Genomic DNA, 21,654 nt, shown 5'->3' with positions numbered 1-21,654 from the left:
GTGGTTGTGCAGTGTATATATATTTTTTTCAATATTTAAGTTATTCACTGAAAATAAGGATTATATAATTATATTGTTTGTTTGATGCTGATTAATTGAATGCAGATCCATGTGTGAGATGACAATAAACTAAATAATACACATATTTGAACTGAATTAAGATTTAAACATTACCTTGTTATAATAGTGCTTTAGAATTTCGAATGAATATTAGTGACATATGTCTCACAACCTGCTTTCTGAAATACCCCCCTGGGCTTGCATGTGTATAAACATATTGACAGAGCCAATTTCTTATTAAAGTCTTAAAGTTTTAAATAAAGAAGCTAAAAGCAGGAAACAGGAGGTAAGTAAAAATGCTAATTCATCAGTTTGGTTTCCAACTCTACTGAAAAAAACATTTACACATTATGGAAACACAACCTGTTTTCAAAATGTTTGAATTCACACTTCTGTGTATTAAGATATTTATAATGACAGCAGAAGAGTTGTATGTGATGTTATTTATAAATCCCCTTAAAATTAAGTACATTGTCATGAAAACGTACCCTTTAAGTTAAGGTTTTTTTTTTTTTTACTGTTTAATTGGGTGGTTTGGGAATCTATCAGTCACAGATGATTGAGAATTTGTTTTGTTATCTGTCAACACTAACAGCAAGCGTCTGACAGATCAAGGCACTCAGATGCCTAATGGTGTGTAAAGGCTGTTAAAATGCAATCAGACACAAAGTGTTTAGGTTATTTATTTATATAAACCATTTTATCTTTTATTCTGAAGCAGCAGATTCAGGAAAACATTACAATAAAAAAATGTTCCAAGCTTTTATTATTCTGTCCATAGGTTTTTAATTGGTCTTAAATCATTTTCTATTGGTCCGCTGTGCACATTAGGGAACCTTTTAATGTGCTTTGCATTATGTGATTTACTTGCATTTGCTGTATAACTGCAGTGCAGATTTATTTCAAATGTAATTTTGCAGTTTGGATCTGTGTGGAGAAAAAAAAAATCCACTTCAGGTTCATGGAACTAGGAAATCACCCCTCAAATGTACTTTGTAGCCTACATCATCCATCAAAAAGTTCACTTGGTTCATTGTAAAAGTCTGGACCATCTTCCAGTGGTATGCATGCATGCTTGAGCAAGCAGGAGTCAGTGAATGTGAACGGTATATGTGTGCACATGTGTTTTCGTGTATATTTAGCCATTAGCTGGGTTGGATTGTTAAATGCTTTTAGCAGTGTCTGATCCTCCCTCATGAAATGGGATGCTTATTTTGAAGACTGTATTTAGTACAGACTTTCAGTATTTAAGAGCTATAACGTATTTGCACCACTAGGGATTTAATGGTTTATTTGTTTATCTGCCTAGAAATGCATATATTTTCTTTGGCTCTGCATCTTATATGTTAAACAAGTAGCTAGCATACACCAACAGCTGGGGATTGCATGTCTCAACGTGTGATGGTAATGAACAGTAAATACAGTATTTAAAGCCCTTATCTGTATCTTGGCTGTTTACCTTATAAATACTCAAGATCGCATAACAAACAAAAAAACACTTTACAAGATGTCAGTTATTATAGCATCTTTCTTTTTCTTTTACAAATCTTGTCAAACGTTTAGTTTGGTTAAAAGATTTCTAGTATAGATTAGTCCCTAAAAGGATATGGTGATGAATATGAGATTGGAGGGGGGAAAAAATATTTCAATGCGTTTTTGTTCTCTCGCTGAAGTTTTGTTCCCCAAGAAACTTTGCTTTTCACCAAGACACTTTGCATTCACTCACAAAGAACTCAAAAGGTTTACGAGTGAACACACCGTTTCTTGGAGAATGCAAAGAGTTTGTGAGTGAATCCAAAGGTTCTCGGGAGAACGCAAACTATTCAAAAGCATTGAAATATAATTTTTCCTCCCATCTATGTCCCTTTAGGGGCTCTGTAGATTAGATAATAAATACAAGAGCTAAAAATAATTCAATTTGTTACAAAAATTACAGCTTTGTTCGGTTTTATCAGAATTTCCTAGCCATAATCTGTTCTTTCTATCCATATTCACCCAAAAATGAAAATAGTTACTGTCATTCACCCTTATGTTGTTCCAACCCCATATGGGACTCAATTTTTTTTGGTTTAACACTGACTTCAATTGTATGGACACAAAAATAGACATTTCTCAAAATATCTTATGTTTCACAGAAGAAAAATTCATACAGGTGTAGAATGACATGAGTAAATTTATTTTTTTGAACTATTCCTTTAAGAAAATACTGCATAATTATGGCCCATCAGATATCAATTTCTTTAGGGCTGTTTGCATGAAATGGTCTTGGTTTCAAAGACAGCTAGATGGAGTACAACACAGTCATGGAGCAGACTGTAGAGTCTTATACAGCAGTTTGTTGTTTGTCAAGAATCTTAAGTGAATTTAAAATGTGTTTTGAGATGAACAGTGTTATTGGGGAGAGTAACGCACGCACACACACAGCACCCGAAATCACAGATGGGATTACAAAAAGCCCCACAGCCATTCCACAAGAGAACCAGCACAGCTGTGGTAGAAAGAAAAAAAAACCTTTAAGAGAAGATGTATTGTGTCTGAGTTTGGTGTTGGGCCAAATACAGATGTCTGTTTGTTTGTGTGTTTAAGAGAGGTTGCAATAAAGATTTAGTGGAAAGGTGAGCATTTGCTCTTAGCAGCAGACATGGAATTCATCTCTTGTGGCAGCTGGTGTGTCGTCTCTAGCCAGCGATTTCTGCTATTATATGAAAGTTTATCCTCAGAAGATTTTCACACTGGCAGGTCAGTATGAGATTAGAGGGGTTTCAAGACATAAATGTGGCCACCCACCCTGATGAGAATGGATTCCCGACTAAGCATGAGCTGGTTTGTGTGGTGAAAACTCAGAAGCTGACACATGGCCCTTAATTAGCTCAGTTGCTAGTAAAGGCATTTCCAGACATGTAGTACATTTTTGTTGTTTCAAAACTGGGACAAAATTGCACTCTGGTCCAACGGCCAGGGGTTTTTGGCCCACTGAATAACTTGGTCTAAGGTGGGCCAACTGGGGCTTGAGGAGTGGTCATGAACTGGGTCAGGAGCGGGTCAACACCACTGCTCAAAGCATAACAGTATATAGTGAGACAGAAGAGATTATAGAAATGCTCATTCTTTCTTTAAAAATGTGGTGTAAATGTATTTTTTTTATCAATATGTTCCTAAATGTGTAAGGCTTTGAAATTAAAAGCCTTAATGGAGTTTTTATGCATTCCTGTGATCAAAAATAAAAAAAATTGAAGTAGTATGTGTTCTCTTTTTGTGTAATAAATATAAATACGGTTTGATTCAGCATGGTTTATGTACACTTCTGACACAATAATAAATTACTGTGACTGTAGCATTTTATTTATAGCGTAAATCATTGGTCAAACATTGATGAGAGTTTTAAGTCTTAAGTAAAGATCAAACGAAAGTTTTCAGTCAGCTAGCTTCCCTATGCTGGTGAAATGGGATTATGTGACAACGTTCTTAAGTGGTGTGTTAAGAGTGGGTTAAGAGTGGGTGGAAACGTAGCTTGATTTTGGCCTCTGTGCTCGTCTGCTTGAGGTCCGAGGCTATTTGCCCCTCCTGGCTCGTTGTTAGCCCTAGCTCGCACTGGCAAAAGCGAATAATGTTGCACAAAGCCACATTTCAAAAGTGTCAAAATGGTAAAATAGGCAGATATATTTAAGATAATGAATTAACTTTTGTTAATACTAATATAATATGTAATATAAATTGGGCATACATTTGTTAAATGATTGTAGAATAAGAAAGATTGTTTTACTTTTCAAGTTAAGCACTTTATTTTTTTTTATTTTCATTTCAGATTTTCTCCCTTTTGTATATCTAATTTCAGCAAATGCATATTAGTTATTCAAAATATACTGTAGTTACATATGTATGTCACAATATTCCATGTCAGTGCATTTTGTATTTTTTGATTAGGTGTTACTGTGACTGATCAACAGATTTCTCCTATAATTATTATAGGGAATATATCATATGCATAGGGACATTTTTTGGGGATTGTTTATTCTGCTAAGTCAGAATACATTCTCAGCAAAAGTGAAGTGAGGTGTATCCGAGTATTCAAATATAGCCATGGTATAACCAATATCATAAACGTAAAAAAAAAAAAAATGTATATCTATTGTATTCTACACAAACATCTTTACAAATGAAAGTGTTTAGTGTAACAGACCTTGAAATGTTATAAAAATATCCACCGGCAGTTTATAAAGTTGAATTTATCAAAAATGTTATTAGCCAGTAAAACAAAAATGTTTAAAACCACCAATAACAAGAATGCTTCCCTTTATAAGGAAGGATGCGGTTAAACTGAGCCTACATTTTATGAGAGGACCCAATAGCTACCTGTCATGGATACACTATTATTCTGATTGCTGACTCTTTTGTGCTATTTCACAGATGATGTCATGTCTAATTCAAGGCCCTTCTGGTTAAAGCTAAGTAACAGAGAACCAAAGCCATGTCTAACTATGTAAACAGAGCTCTGTGGTGAAAGTAAGCACGAGGCAGGCAGTACACCAGAAATTCATTAGAGAATAATACGCACACATGTTTTGCTTAATTGAAGACCTCACCAAATTGTTAAAGGATGTGGTCTACATGCAATATGAGCAAGGTGTGTGTGTGTGTGTGTGGCCAGAACCACAAACACAAGTATGCAACCAGCTAATGTGTTGGAAGAGTTTAATTTCAGTTTGTTTTACACACACAAATGGACACACTTTTTTTTTGAGAAAAGCCACTGAGATATTTTAGCAGTGTTGGTCCTACTATTGTTGGCTAGATTTAACAGGGACATTTGCTCTTCAAACTTTGTCTGAAATGGGTAGTTAGGCTAAAAAGAGTAGATTGTTTAGCAAATCCCTTTTGTTGCCACTTGTAGCACCAAAATTAAACCTGCGTAAAGGGATGGTTCATCCAAAAATTTAAATAATTGACTTGCCCTCATGTCATTGCAAACCTGTATGGCTGATTTTACATACAGTGAAAGTTAATGGGATCCAATGTTTTTCTGAATATATTTTGTGTTCCACAGCAGAAAGTCATACAGGATGTGATGACATGATGGTGAGTAATTTATGACAAATGTATTTTTGATTGAAGTATCTCTTTCACAAATTTCAGTGATTTTTAATTTTTTTTTAATACTCAAAATAATAATAACAGTGCTTAACTTTACCCTACCAGTGTTTTAACTTTACCCTACCAGACATAATTTTACTTTGCCTACAAAAACAAGTCTTCATAGAACAGAGGTGAACGGTAGATCACCATAATGGTTGTGGGAATCAGCATGACTTACAGTGTCTCACCGCTCCACATGCTTTTATTTTCCCAGTTGTTGCTGTTAATTTTAGAACTGGCATAAAGCGTGAGTAAAGTGGTCTTGAAGGAAAAAGTCACACCATGATGATACTTGATCTGATAATCATTTTAACAGTGATGTGCTCAAGCTCACAGTCAGTATAAACCACATGAAGTGAGACATTTGAAAAAGCTTACGAAGGGAGACAGAGGGAACAGTCATGCTCACTTCAGAATCAAATTTCCTGTTGGGCAAGTGCTTCCCAAACACATTGGTACACATACTCGCATTCACTAACCCACCCACCAAGTGGGTTAGTTCAGTGTCGATGTTTGGCCATACGATAGCATGTGCGGATGTTACAGAGCTCTCAGAGAGGACGTGTTAATGGATGAGCCTCATTCTGTGAGCTGTGGAGAGGGAAGGTTTTGGTGGCCTGTTTGGATCTTAATCAGGTCTTGGTGAAGTGCCTGCGGGATTCTGTTACTCCGCATGTGATGACACAACAGCAACCTTATGCTTGCACAGCATTTAAAAGGATTTAGTTTAGCCAAGCTTCACTTGAACTTGCTCTTTACCACAATTTATTTGTAAAAAGACAGATATATATATACAATTTGTCATACTGTATGGGTAACCACTGAACGTTACTTTTAAAAGGTTTTCTTTCGTGGAACACAAAAGGAGAAGTTTAGCTTAATGTTTGCCTCTGCTCTTTTCCTTACAATGAAAGTAAATGGTGACCAAGAACTTGCAGATTACCAAAAGCAACAATCTAATATAACAATATGTCTTTTGGAGCCATACAATAGCTTTGGGAAAGGAACGGACTGAATTGTGGTCCGTTTTTTTTTACGCTAAACTATTGAATGAAACACCTGGAATGTAGTGCACCAGTTGTATGAACTTCTTCTAAATATTTTTTTTATAATGCTGTTGAGCTGCACACAAGAAAATCATTGATAATAAACCAATGGGACGGTGTGTACATAGTGAGCTGTCTCTTTAAGAGGCCAATGGCACTATGAAATGACATGCAACATCTTTATTGTTAGATCATTATTGGGGAGGTGTCTGTTAGCGTCAAAGAGATTGGAGTGTGATTTGTGACCTGTGTTGAAAAGGACTTGTGTGTGCGACTGCAATTGTCATGGGGATCAGTCATGCTGCCAATCACTTGCCTATTGATTTTGACCTTGACTGAAACCTTGACATTTTTCTGCTCATTGCAGGAGGTCTAGAAGACAGACAGATGATGCTGTAATTACAGAACGGATGCGCAATATTTAAAATGAAAGGTCTGATGCATTTGCATGACCTTATACAATGTCTGGTTGGCAAGCCTCATCTTTGTAAGCTTTTGAACGTAAACACTCATTTGTGGAAAGAATTTAATATATTGGGGAAAAGGTTTGCCACTTAACTGATGCTAAATGTCCGACAGGAACAGAGCAATTCATTGAGTCAAAGCATCAAACTCCTGTGGTGAGTCTCCATACGGAGCATCTGCACGGCAGATTGAAACATTCCAAATAAGTCAACGCTTTTGAAGCCAAATTATTTTTTAATGGTATGATAAATTCCTATGCTGCATTCCCCTCACTTGTCTCTCCCCCCTCACTCTCCTTTTCTATCCTTTTTCTGTGCTTCCCAACTGTAAACCTTAAAGCAATAAATATGAAAAAGCCAGAACTGGAATTTACAGCACCTGTAGTTACCGCCGCAAACCCTTAATCATGAGCAGATGTAGGAGCGACTTAAAAGCAGGGGGGTAAAATCAGCATGCACAGGGGGGAGAATGGTAAGCGTGGGGTACAGTTTCACCAGCCGGCTGCAGTCAGCTCCCGACATATGGGGGATTAAAACACAGACAGCGCCTGAACAAGTCCCTTGGAATCAGAAACATTAGCACTTTATGTTGTTAAATGCTGTTATGGCTCAAGCGTAGATCTCCAGCATGAACTTTCTAGAGTGAAATGAATAAGGACATCAAGGCCTTCTGCCAGACAACTGGGAAATATGAATTGAGTGAAATATAGTGCTATTATGCCAAATTTCCAACAAGATGTTTGAAATAGTTTTTAGGTGCTCAATTGATTGTAATGCTCGTTCTGGTGTGCAGTTTCTGAACCCCAAACATATTTTAACCTGATCGGAGTGAACTGCAAAAAGCAGTAGGCTGGAGCTTTGATTTAAGTGGGCTTACTGCAACAGACCATTCAAAAGTAACGTTTTCCTCACTCCCTTTCTCTTTTATGGAAGTCTACATGTTTAGTGTGCTTTTCTAAATGTGCATTGTCAAATTAAAAGGATCGTTCATCCAAAATATTATTTATGTTGCTCCTGTGGAACATAAAGATATTCTGAAGAATGTCTCATTGTGTCTATAATGAAAGTCAGTGGGGTCCAGTTTTGTTTGAAAAAAATACATTTCAAAATACATTTCATTCCTTTTTAAGTCTCCTTTGTGGTCAATTTAAGCATTATTAAATGTTGCATGTGTATGATATAATGCATCGTACAGAGTTTTAGACTGTCACTTTGTGTCAAAGAGGAATATGTTTCTCTGTTTTTGTTTTTATTTATGCACTTGCCCACATCCAGACGCACTCGCATGTGTCTGTGCCGTCTTTGTTTCTACCGCTGCCAGGTTAATATTTAAACCCCGGGCTCAGTCAGAGGTCTAACATGTGAACAAGGCACAATGGTAGCACTGTGAGCCCTTATTTATTCATGCTCAGCTTCCTACCTTAATCAGTGTAGCGTTCTCCTCAGGAGAGGGGTAAGAGGGGAAAAAAAGAGAAGTGGGTCAAGGAAAAGTCATGTTTGAGGTAATGTACCCAAGGGGCCAGCCTCTGATCATTATATGACATTATTTAACCCAGAGATGAGGTCATCTCAAAGCACAGACACAGAACCTCTCTCAATCCCTACTAAGCCTAAATTTCAAAAATCAAACAAGGCAAGTTTTAGTGACAAGGCTGAGGTTCAGTATCTAATGACATTACTGGATTTGTGCACTTCATGTTTGGGGTGTTTAAAGCAAGCATTACAAAAATGATGTCAAACAATACACCTCTCCTCAACCCCCCACCCCTTTTTCAGAGGCATGCAGCGGTTTATAATCACCCTGTTCTGTTTTAAGAGCTCATTCGTTAAACTGATTGTAAAATTCACTGGTCCCTGTTTAAGTATCGTCATAATGTATGCTGCAAGTAATGCTGCGGTCTTTTAAAAAAAAATGTTTTTAATGGAAAATCTTAATGCAGAACAGGCCTTTCTGACTCTTTGGTCAGTAGTCTTATTGGGATTTACTAAAACAGCACCATTTGTAGTTCATACAGAATTTGTAGTTCATACAGAATTCAATCAAATTGATTTTACAAATCCATATCTCTGTTTGCAGACAACTAAAATCATTTTTTGACAAGGATATTTTAGTCTAGGAAATTGTCCATACATAGATCATAGTCCATAAATGAAAGGTAATGTTAATTAAAGGTGTCATGAACCGGCTTTTTTTTTTTTTTTTTTTTTTTTATACTGTTGTCTGAGGTCAACTTATGACGTTTGTGTGATTTTTTTATTTTTTTTTATTTTTTTTTATTTTTTTTTTATTTATTTATTTATTTATTTTTTTTTTTTTAATTAATTTTTTATTTTTTTTTTACATTCAAAAACATTATAATGAATAAGTAATAGGCTATTTTCTACCTTGGTTTTGAGGCTCTCTGAAAAACACTCGGATTTGATGGGCGTGCCGCACTGAACACTTGGAAGTAAATGCCTACGGCTAGGATTGGATAAGATTTGCATATTTAATGAGCTTCAGCTACCGTCTGTCCCAGGAATCGTCTGGGGGAAATGCTCAGAGGAAAATATCAAACAAACACAATGATTAAAACTCCCACTCACTCACACCCACTCACTCGCTCGGGCACCCACTCACTCGCGTGGACACACACACACACACACACACACACACACACACACACACACACACTCACACTCACACTCACACTCACACTCACACTCACACTCACACTCACACTCACACTCTCTCACACACACACTCTCTCACACACACACTCCCTCACATTCCGCAGACACACACACTCGCACGGACGCGGAGACACACACTCGGGCCTGGCCCATAACGTTACAAGTCCGATCAGGAGTGAACCAATTCAACACCACCTTCTCCACCCTGTGACAGCGTGCTAAGGTATGAAATCAATATATTTCAAACGATCTGTAATGTTATGCAAAACTAACACATAAAAAAAGATGTTTTAGCCTACTCACATACGTGTGTGTTCAGAAGGAAGCTTATGCAAGGATGATCCTTAGCTCACGAGTTGGTGGGCGGGGCTACAGAAGTATATTTATCTGTAGAGGCGGCGTCTAGGTCCTATTACGTAAGAGATCCACATATTCTGAGAGCTCTCGTTTTCTGGGCCTGGTGTCAATAAAAGCTTTTCTTTGACTAATAAGGACATTTTCGACTCTGAAACTTACAGGATATTCTTATATTACCATGACCTTTTGTATATCAAAAGCTCAAGGGAAAGTTGATTTCTCAGTTCATCACCCCTTTAATAAATGTTGCATCCTGTTTACCACCTTGAAATTGGAATGTACACTCACCTAAAGGATTATTAGGAACACCATACTAATTCTGTGTTTGACCCCCTTTCACCTTCAGAACTGCCTTAATTCTAAGTGGCATTGATTCAACAAGGTGCTGAAAGCATTCTTTAGAAATGTTGGCCCATATTGATAGTATAGCATCTTGCAGTTGATGGAGATCCAGGGCACGAAGCTCCCGTTCCACCACATCCCAAAGATGCTCTATTGGGTTGAGATCTGGTGACTGTGGGGGCCATTTTAGTACAGTGAACTCATTGTCATGTTCAAGAAACCAATTTGAAATGATTCGAGCTTTGTGACATGGTGCATTATCCTGCTGGAAGTAGCCATCAGAGGATGGGTACATGGTGGTCATAAAGGGATGGACATGGTCAGAAGCAATGCTCCGGTGGGCCGTAGCATTTAAACCATGCCCAATTGGCACTAAGGGGCCTAAAGTCTGCCAAGAAAACATCCCCCACACCATTACACCACCACCACCACCAGCCTGCACAGTGGTAACAAGGCATGATGGATCCATGTTCTCATTCTGTTTACGCCAAATTCTGACTCTACCATCTGAATGTCTCAACAGAAATCGAGACTCATCAGACCAGGCAATATTTTTCCAGTCTTCAACTGTCCAATTTTGGTGAGCTTGTGGAAATTGTAGCCTCTTTTTCCTATTTGTAGTGGAGATGAGTGGTACCCGGTGGGGTCTTCTGCTGTTGTGGCTTCACAAATGCTTTGCTGCATACCTCGGTTGTAACGAGTGGTTATTTCAGTCAAAGTTGCTCTTCTATCAGCTTGAATCAGTCGGCCCATTCTCCTCTGACCTCTAGCATCAACAAGGTATTTTCGCCCACAGGACTGCCGCATACTGGATGTTTTTCCCTTTTCACACCATTCTTTGTAAACCCTACAAATGGTTGTGCGTGAAAATCCCAGTAACTGAGCAGATTGTGAAATACTCAGACCGGCCCGTCTGGCAGCAACAACCATGCCACGCTCAAAATTGCTTAAATCATCTTTCTTTCCCATTCTGACATTCAGTTTGGAGTTCAGGAGATTGTCTCGACCAGGACCACACCCCTAAATGCATTGAAGCAACTGCCATGTGATTGGTTGATTAGATAATTGCATTAATGAGAAATTGATCAGGTGTTCCTAATAATCCTTTAGGGGAGTGTATTTGTAATTATAAAATGGCTAGTTCCAGTCCTTGATTCAGATTGGTCAATAGCTGTGTTTTATTCACGATAAAACACGGCTATGACCGCCTCATCCAACGGTTCTGTGTATTACTACACAACACTCTTGGCAATGTAAACGTATGTTTGTCCTCATTGATATTGTTCATTGAAGCTTACTGTATTATGTAGAGTATTGTGTGTCTGTCAGAGAGAGCAAGTGTATTACATGCATTTAGATATAGCATTTTCCTTCAGATCAGTCCTATTTTCATAATAAAAAATCATTTTGAATGTCTGCTAAGATATATCGTCTATTAGCATGGGTTTCCAGTGCCCTGACACTGACAGCGCTAGTCAAAGAATTTGTCAGTTGTGTCTTGCTCGGTGTTTACAACGAGTTTCAGTTATTTTACTATAAAATTCTTCGCTACTGACTGACTCACTCATTTGATACATTTATTTTTTGGCTTTAATTTTTGTATTGTGTGGTAACCATTTTATAAAAGTAATAAGGTACTTGAATTGGATTGGTATTCTGTATTTAATTCTGAATGATGCTGATCCCCCTGATTGAAGCCCATGAGGCGGATGATCCATATCTCTTCCAGTAAGAGACCAGCTACATCTGCTCAGGTTACATTAGCGTTTTGAGAACAGGAATGCACCTTATCCCTCCTTCCAAGAACTTCTATCAACTTACAATCATGGGCCTCAATAAGAGAGGGTCTGCCTTCACACCACAAATCTAAGAGAATTATAAACATTAATACCGAGCTTGACAAGAAGCTGTCAGTCAGCTGGGCAAATGCTGTAACATGCTGAGGAAAGGCTCTTTCTTTCTCATTTCAAGGGACTTCAAAGACATTGGCAGCTGCAGCCAAATCATGATCTGTTTATATAACTGAGTCCATAAAGGGTTTAGGCTTGTGCTGCAAACAGATCTGAGGTGTTCAACACTGTTCCGTGGGCCTCGGGCTCTTTTGTTTGGATAAGTTTCACACAAAATGCTCCTCAACTCCGGAGAACATGAGCGATCTTGCTTTGCCTCCCTAACATTGACAAGGGTGTCTATTCTTCAAGTGGGCAATAGTTTGCGGGGAATGCCATGTTTCTGCGTGTCAAGCACAGTTTTTTTTTAGGATGTGCACAAAGTTTGTCTGTTCAACCGGGACTTGTGTATTGTCTTTCACATCTCCTCCCTGGAGTGCATTTAATCACAACATGAGAAAGAGACATCAAAGCAGCCCCTGTCATGTTTACAGAGAGAAATTATATCACTCGTCTTTTCTTTTTTTACACTGTAAATTTTTCCTCCTGCCTATTATAAACAAGTCACACAGAGTCTTAGTCAGACATATTGAATTTTGATGATCTAAACAGATTCTTTTTTTATCTCCCTCTCTTTCTCTGTTCTCCTCCTTCCTTCAGTTACGGATGTCATAGTGATCTGATTTCTATCTCTTGTGGTTGCAGACACACCTCAGGGGTTAAAGCTGTTCCCCAGAACTTTCCAAAACCCCATTGGTTCAGTCATTACTCTTCCAGTGACTCCTGAAACATCATTCAGCATTAACTGCTGCTTGTGATGGGACCTGTCATCTAGACTGTGGAGGGATAAATAAGTAATTTGCCAATCCTAATATATAAAAAAGCAGAAGATAGAAAAAGATCACATTCATGGTGGATATTTGCCAAATCTACCTCCTCAAAAATGAAAATTATAATTCACTCACCCTCATGTTGTTGCAAACATGTATAACTTACTTACTTTCTGTGAATGTTGTTTTGGTTTTTTTTCCATAAAAGTTAATGTTTTTTTCATTACTTTTGAAGGTGAATAGTTCTGGTGTGTCAGATAGACAGGGAAGAGCATTATAGATGTTGTACCGTCACCGTAACCGATCAAGATACCTATTGACACTGTGGCTTTGCCACACAACACACAAGTGTGTGTGTGTGTGTGTGTGTGTGTGTGTGTGTGTGTGTGTGTGTGTGTGTGTGTGTGTGTGTGTGTGTGCGTGCGCGTGTTCTGGGACTGGAGTGTGAAAGAAAATCTGTGTGCATTTCCCCTGGGTGGGCTCTGAATGTGACAGGCCTGTAAAACCAGCACTGGTGTTGCATTTCAACAGCTGTCTGTTTGAATCAAACATCTTTTCTGAACCTAGTACAACAGGATAAGATAGATTTCAATCCACTTTCGGAATTCAATAACATTTTATTGGACGGGAAACAAGCATACCTTTCTAAGAATCCTTTCTACCCATTTTGGAACAAGTATTTTCAGGCTGGTTCTTTATTAGTTCTTTTTGCTGTGATGTAACTCTTGTGAAATGTTGGCTAAAGTGCATCAGCACATGTAAAAATACTTGTAGGCTTTTCTTACCCCACTTAACCCTGGCTTAACATTCTTTTAAAACCCAGTTAAAGGCTCGTTTTTACTTTAGGTTAGCCAGTGATTCACACTTCTTTTGACCCTGGAATGTGAAATGTGAATGTTAAAATTATACACCGATCAGGCATAACATTATGACCTTCCTAATATTGTGTTGGTCCCGCTTTTGCTGCCAAAACGGCCCTGACCCGTCGAGGCATGGACTCCACTAGACCCCTGAAAGTGTGCTGTGATATCTGGCACCAAGATGTTTGCAGCAGATCCTGTTAGTCCTGTAAGTTGCGAGGTGGGGCCTCCATGGATCGGACTTGTTTGTTCAGCACATCCCACAGATGCTCGATTTCACTCTGACTGGTCTGCAGCAATACAGCCCCATTCGCAACAAACTGTGATGCACTGTGTATTCTGACACCTTTCTATCATTATATCTATTAACTTCTTGAGCAATTTGAGCTAAAGTAGCTCGTCTGTTTGATCGGACCACTGTTCCGTCATTGGACCAATTTTGATAGATACTGACCACTGCAGACTGGCAACATCCCATAAGACCTGCAGTTCTGGAGATGCTCTGACCCAGTGTTCTATCCATCATAATTTGGCCTTTGTCAAACTCACTCAAATCCTTACACTTGCCTTTTTTTCCTGCTTCTAACACAACAGCTTTGAGGACAAAATGTTCACTTGCTGTCTAAAAAATCCCACCCACTAACAGGTGCCACGATGAAGAGAAAAGCATTAAACATTAAATGTAATGGGCTATCATAAATTGAATAATTTAATGGCATCATAAATAGTGGTTATCTTATTTAATATTCATTCACTTTTGTACATTCACACAACTTTTTTGAGTTTCAGTGTCAAGGAAACCATTAATGTTGAACAATGGTAGCAAACCACCAGACTTAACAAGTGCAGATAAGCATGGTGAAATTTTCACTGATGGGCAAGTGGTTTTTAGAACTGATTGTGTGGTTGTTGTACTTGTCCAATCAATGTTTTTAACCTCATTTAATGTATGCAGAGTGTGACATTGAATCTTGACTATAGGAATAATTACAAACCCAGATTAACAGTGAGAAGTGTGGATTAAGAGTTAAAGGTGCAATGGGTGATGGAAATTTTAACCTGCTAGCATTGAAAGCATACAATCGCACCCACCTCCAAAACACATGAATGCACACAGACCAGAAGCGAGACGACTATTATTAATTTACGTTGTGTCATTCACCGGTGAGAATTTTACAGAACAATGAGTATAAGTATATAAAGAAGTTTTTAAATGGAATTAGATGCAACAATTTTTCGGTTGTGTAGCTAGCAAAACGTGCCGTTGTGTAATAATTCTTGCATGACAGGGTTTCCACAATGAGAGTCTGCTTGGCTCATAGATCCTTTGCCAGTGTAGGTTCAGAAGGAAAGTTAGGTTGTTGGTGTTTGCCTGCCATTCTCGCTCTGTCTGCACAACGTACATGAACACGCTGATGATGTATGATGTCTGCGTGAACAGGCTGTGCAGTAGTATGCAAACACGCGTTGACTAACACATGCTATTATTTAATTCGGACCGAATGCAATGATTAAACGAACATTTTATGGTCCTATTCTTCCACAGATTATGTATATTTATAAAAATAAATTTAGACCGCTTAACATAGTGATTACTTTCAGGATATGAGGAGACTTTCAACCAGCATAACAAAAATGTTTCTGTAAAGAATCACCAACTGCACCTTCAAGAATGTCTCGGTCTCTGTTTCAAGTGAAAAGCTTGTCAGCATTGTGTTCTAGGAGCTCATTTCACTTTCCTAGCAACGTGTTTTTTATTTGTGCTGTATTAAGGAAGCCATTGTAGTTTTTTCCTCTAGGGAGGCAAAACTATGTCAATCCTGTCATAACAGTAGCAAGTGAATCAGTATGTAATCATTTTTGAACGTTAAACACAACTTAAAGTCATGACAAACCTCTGTTGCCCTGCTAGACCAGAATCACTGAGCTCAAAATTACTTACGTTTTCTTCTTCGCCTTGGATTTCTCTGAACTGTTAAACTATCAGAGCTCTTAGAGGTACAATTGATTGTAGCAGAACCATCTGTATTGGTAGACTTCACAAGTTTCCACCACCCAAACAATGTTTTTCGACCTAGCTTTAATTCTTATCTTACTGTTACAACCAGGAATGTCATTTCCAGCTGTCGTGTCACTATAAATAACACTTTATAGCTACTGATTCATCTTTCTTATCTGAATCTATAATGGAAAACTATTCTGGTGAAGCAACATCCAAGCACAATATTGCTTTGATACACAGAGGTTCATTAAGAGTAGGCTGTGTTAGCAAATAGTAGAACATCATTCTGCTGGTTTTATGGTTTTGACATTGCAAAATCATTTCCATAGTTTCCTTTTATCACTCCCTTAATGTGATTATCAGGTTTGCAGTCAATAAATGCTCAATAAAAACAGAAGTCTTGAGTTTGTATCATCCTTGCATGTTATAATCAATTATTTAGCATTCACACAATACACTGCATAATCTATATTTGTGATGCAGTAGAAGCTAAATCCAGTTTGGTGGTAATTTGCATTAAAAAAAAGGAAAATAACTTTTCACAAATGACTGTGACCGGTTCTTTCTCCGCTTTGGTGAGTTATGCAGGTTCAAAATGTACTAATAAACCTTTCTTTTCTCTTGTGAAGGAGTGCATGAGTCTCAACACGAGAAGGTCCTCAGTGTCACCGGGGATGGAATTATTCAAAGTCCTGACTTCCCCAACACGTATCCCCGGAATACAGTTATAGTGTGGCGGCTGGTGGCAGTCACAGAAACTTCCAGGATCCAGCTGACCTTTGATCCGCGCTTTGGCCTGGAGGACGCAGAGGACGACATTTGCAAGTAAGAAACCCTGACCCTTTGGTCACTTGCTAAGTCTCACATGCACAATTAGAGAAGGAGACAATATTTTAACATTATATTGTTATTATTATTATTAATGAAGGTGGTAGTTTCAATTGGAAAAAATACATTGATATTTATTAAATATTTATGCATTCTGTTTTTGAACTCAAAATGCAAATTTTCTGTAGTACCTGACAATTTTTTAAAAATGGTTCTTCAGGGATGTGACCATCTAGTACAAGCCAAAGCTGACAGTTGATTTAAACAGGCGGGTTTCAATATAGCATCAAGGCTGGAACGAAACTGTAGAGATGAGGTGATTTAGAAGATTTGAGAGCTTGAAAAATTCCCAAGTGCTTCCTTTGAGGCGCTCAAATATTTGCTTAGTGTTATGCGACAAATCAGCACTACTAAACAAGCAGCATCAGGCATCCATTGCACTCTCTTGACAGGGTCAGACGTAAGATAAAGCACCCATATACAATGAAGCAGTATAAGTGTATGTGGGAAGGGAGGGAGGATTACAGTGGAGATGTATGTGCTTGTTGTGACCACGTCCATTTTTTAAGATTTAGAGTCGAAAGGAGGCCATTTGGGAGATTGGCTGTGCTGCAAGAAGGCTGATGAATAATGAAAAGCCCACCCCTAGAGTGATTATGTTCTGTTATATATTTATTTTCTCCATGACTGATACAGTGACATAAAGAACAGCCCTTTCGGCTTTGTGCATATTTAGTTCCAAGTCTCCTATGTAACTCCACAGCATCTGTTTGAGATTCTGGAGGCGCATGCAAACCCAGACGTACACATACACGCAGTGTAGGTCACACACAGCTCAGCCAGCCAATCCACATTTAAGACCCTTTCAATTATAGGCTAGCTTTCCTTCCTTCCTTCCTTCCTTCCTTCCAGGCCTCTGTCCATGCCTCTGTTTTGCTGGATGGTGCAATCGATTGCAGACGTGCACATCTGTGCATTTTTACTTCCCAGAATCTAAATGATGACCTTCCCATAGCTGGTGGTTTCATGTGGAAAAAATGCTTGTAGACCTCTGCCAGTTATTGATGATAAAAGTGTTTTTCTGTCTTAATGTCCTCTTGACTTGTGGACATTACCTGTGAAAGGTTCCTCATTGTCTGCAAGCCTCATGATTTGTGATAGTGCTCTTGTAATTAAACAAGTTAAATCAGTATAGTTTTATTTCTTGTCAATAATCAATTAGATCATGTGAATTTCGAATGGGAACTCGCACTGTGCCTAGGACACTAATGGGGAACAAATGCCCACTCTGCCATGCTGAAGGAATGAGTGCTGTATGGCTAACATATATCAATAACTTGAACTGAACTGATCCGGAGTAACAGTTCCCCATCCTAGGGCCAGAAACCCAGGCTACATTGGGCAGCTTAGCTCAGGGCCTTGTACTCAAATAATAACTTAAAGGGAATATGGCCAAAGATAAAAAATATATCCTGCCAGTTGCAAGTGAGTGGAGGCGCCCTTTTATACTCTGCTCGCACCAGTAGTGACGTCATAGGCTGTCGCCGACCAATGTTATTGTCGTGTTTTGACACATGCTTCAGACACCGGTCATGCTGAAGGCATTCTCCATTAGTGTCCTAGGACGCAGTCTGAGTTCCCATTTGAAAGGGAACTCTGTAGTCTTGCCCACTGCATGTATAGCACCTCCTAGTGGCTTTATGTTAGCGGTACATTAACACCGCTTTGGTTAGTCTTATTGATCTTAGTCTTATAAAAATTCAACAAACTGCCATTCGCAATCCATTTGCTTACATAATGAGATTTTTAAATACACTTGTATTCCTATTGCTTTATGCTAATTGGTTTAAATTGTCCAATTGCATGTGGCCTAAGTGATGTCAGGTGATCAGGAAAGCAAAGTTGTTTACTTGGATTAAAAGACCAAGATAGCATATGAAGTAATCAGCATCCATTGATATTTTTTTTTTTCATATTGACTTAACTATAAATATGCTTTATTCCCTGCTCATAGACATATCATACCGATAGGTGAACATGACAAGAAAACTTTGCCCAGAATGCCCACATTGATGCTATGAATCTGTGCACGCTTGTCCATTTTATTTAAATCAGTTGCTGTGACCTTGAGGAACGTGTAGGGTTGGAGTTTTGCTGTGAGTTTGAGTGTATTTGACCTGGAAAGAGTTTGTGTGTGTGTGTGTTTGTGTCATCTGTGTTCATGTATATGTTTTATATACATAACTAGCAGGCATGCGGTGACTTGGTCTGTAATAATGCATTACTGTTACAATCATGAAGTCATTATTGAGGGATGGTACATGCACTCACTCACAACTTTAATATACAGTCACCAAAGGCACTTTTTCCCCTTCACATTCACAGCACACAGCATGCAACTTACCCCTTAGCACAACATCCATGCTGTTCTCCTTTTACTGCTTTTCAATATATGGTTGTTAAATATTTTAAAGGCATTAATACACATTGGTATGATGATCTTATGCCAGTTAATGAAGAAAGAATCCCCTTCTGTTTGGATCGAATCAAAGCACTGGGCTGGAATAAACTGTAATAAAGCTGCATGCTGAATCCTATCATGCTGCCTCCAGCAAAGCCCAGCCCAGAGCCGACAGGCCACTACAGACAGCTCTCATCATCCTGTGTGTTTGTTCAGACCGATAGGAAAACTGGGCCAGATTTTCTGTACTACTTAGGAAATTTTACAATGTTGGTTCTGTCTTTTGATGAAAAGCTGAAAAGTGTTGAAAGGACATATAAGAAATAAGTATCAGTCATCGCAACGATTAGGAATTTGAATTGTGATCAACAGTACATTTTTTTAATGCACATGAATATTTGTCATTGAAGTCTGTTGAACAATTTTGATAGGACATTTTCATCTCTACAGACTGTATTTGTTATAGAATAAAGAATCATCATAGTTTAATCTGTAGCAGAGGTTCTCAAACTGTGAACCACTGACTTAAATACATGATTCTGATAACACCAACTTTTAATTAATGATTGGTGAAATATTGAGGTAACATTAGTGTTACTGTTGTCTTCTGAAGTTTCCTATGAAGCATGAGGGAGAAATATCAGCTTTTGTTATGAAGTACACTTTCATCAAGATTTTATTGTATTTAAATTTTTTAAAGAAATTAAGAATTTTATTCAGCTAGGATGCTGTAAGAATAGTAAGAATCCTGAAAAAAACTGTTTCCACAAAGATTTTCAACATTTGATGATCAGAAATGTTTCTTGAGCATCAAATCAGCATTAGAATGATTTCTGAAGGATCATGTGACACTGAAAATTCAGCTTTGACATCACTGTAATAGTTAGCAGTACTATTATGTAATTTATTCCTATGTAAAATAACTTTCCATTTTTATTATTTTCTATTTTATTGAATGTTTGTATTGTATATTTGATCAAATAAATGCAGCCTAAGAACATAAGAGACTACTTTTAACCCCAAACTTTATTAATATATTTCACCATAATCTACAGCACAACTTTTTTAATGAGGTTACTTACTCATCCTCTCTGTTAATGAATGAAAGTAAACGATGTTATTAAGCACAAAGTGTTGTTTCTTTATAATGAGCTATTAGCTGAAATTTCATTGTGGCTTGTTTTTAAGTTAAGCACCCAGTGCTTTTTCACCCAGTTTTCTGATGCTGTGCAATATTTTCTAAAAGATATCTGCTGCTCTTTCATGCTTCTGTCCTACTTGAGCTTCTGTGGAGTGAATGTATGCATGTAAACCTGGTAACAGTGAAATCGCATTACATTATTGATGAGCCATCTGCCTAAAGTGTTACTGGGAATGAGACAAACCCCTCTGCTTAATGGTCTGCTTAAAGAAATATAGAGGAAAAACGTTGATAGTATGTTATATTCGATACCTAACGCGTGATGCATGTGATGTTTTTTTTAGTGTTTTTTTTTTTTGTATTATACACACCGATCAGGCATAACATTATGATTGGTTCATCAGACCAGGCCACCTTCTTCCATTGCTCCGTGGTCCAGTTCTTATGCACACTGTTGGCACTTTCGGTGGACAGGGGTCAGCATTAGGTTAGGTCAACTTTATTATCTCCAAGGGGCAATTTGTTTCACAGCCAGCAGTAATCTATAAAATCAACAATACCAAACAAACACACAACAACACGACACACAAGAGCAAAAGTCTTGAATAATTAAAAAAAAAATGAATGGCAGCTGGTACAAAGGATTTTTTAATCTATTAGTCCTACAAAGTGGTAAATAATATCTGTGAGTAGAAGGTAACAACTTAAAAACATCCTGCAAGGGATGGCTGGCATCTCTCATCATTAACTCAGCCTTCCTCTGAGTCCTGGCTTTATACAAACAATTTAAATCATTCAGACTTGTGCCAACAATACCACACACTTTAACAATGCCCTGTAATCTATTTCTGTTTTTGAGATTAAGTGACCCATACCAACACACAAATTAAAAAGTAATAACAGACTCAATAAAACAAGAATAAAACGTTTTCATAAAAGTACTGTCCACATTAAAACCACAAATCTTCTGTAAAAAAAATACATACGCTGGTGGGCTTTCTTGCACACAGCATCCACATGAGCCTCAAAACTCAACTTTTCATCTATTACAGTACCAAGGTATTTAAATTGATGCACAATCTCAACAGCATGATCATTAATAACCACAGGAGAGATGGCTGTAGGATTCTTCCTAAAATCTATAATCTCATTGGTTTTAGATATATTGATGTCCAAAAAGGACAAATTGCAGCAAAGATCTCATCACCACAGAAGTAAACAAGAAGATAAAGGTTTTTTAGAGTTTAGAAACATTTTGATAGTTAAGGTGGGTGTGGCTTCAGCCATTTGGTCTTCTGGCAATATGTGCATATGGGAGAGTGAATAAATGTAAATTCCCATTGTTAACATGTGTTTCCATTTGAGTCAGGTATGCATCTTTCACTCTTTAGGCTACTTCAGAGTATTTGATGTTATGTATGGATTATCTTTGAATTGATTATGTAATTGGCATTATACATTTACCTGACTGTTAATAAATTGTTACATTTTGATCTATTCTGACTTACTCTGGAATTATTAATTATCTCTAGTAGATTACGAAACGGGTATAATTTCAAAAAAGGGTT

At 37.8% G+C, this 21,654-nt stretch overlaps 1 protein-coding gene across 2 annotated transcripts in view; it reads left to right on the top strand.

Moving 5' to 3' along the window:
- The window catches only part of pdgfc (platelet derived growth factor c), a gene marked incomplete at its 5' end in the record, with an annotated part of 67,292 nt that overhangs the window by 19,651 nt on the left and 25,987 nt on the right, over positions 1-21,654 (top strand). For both annotated transcript variants that reach the window (XM_079839610.1, XM_079839609.1), the window contains one exon: positions 16,286-16,481. In XM_079839610.1, the coding sequence (XP_079695736.1) occupies positions 16,286-16,481 (196 nt within the window). The remainder of the gene's footprint in view (positions 1-16,285; positions 16,482-21,654) is intronic.

Source organism: Gobio gobio (assembly GCF_949357685.1).
Source record: "Gobio gobio genome assembly, chromosome: 16".
Taxonomy (NCBI): domain Eukaryota; kingdom Metazoa; phylum Chordata; class Actinopteri; order Cypriniformes; family Gobionidae; genus Gobio; species Gobio gobio.
This window is presented reverse-complemented; position numbering and strand designations above follow the sequence as displayed.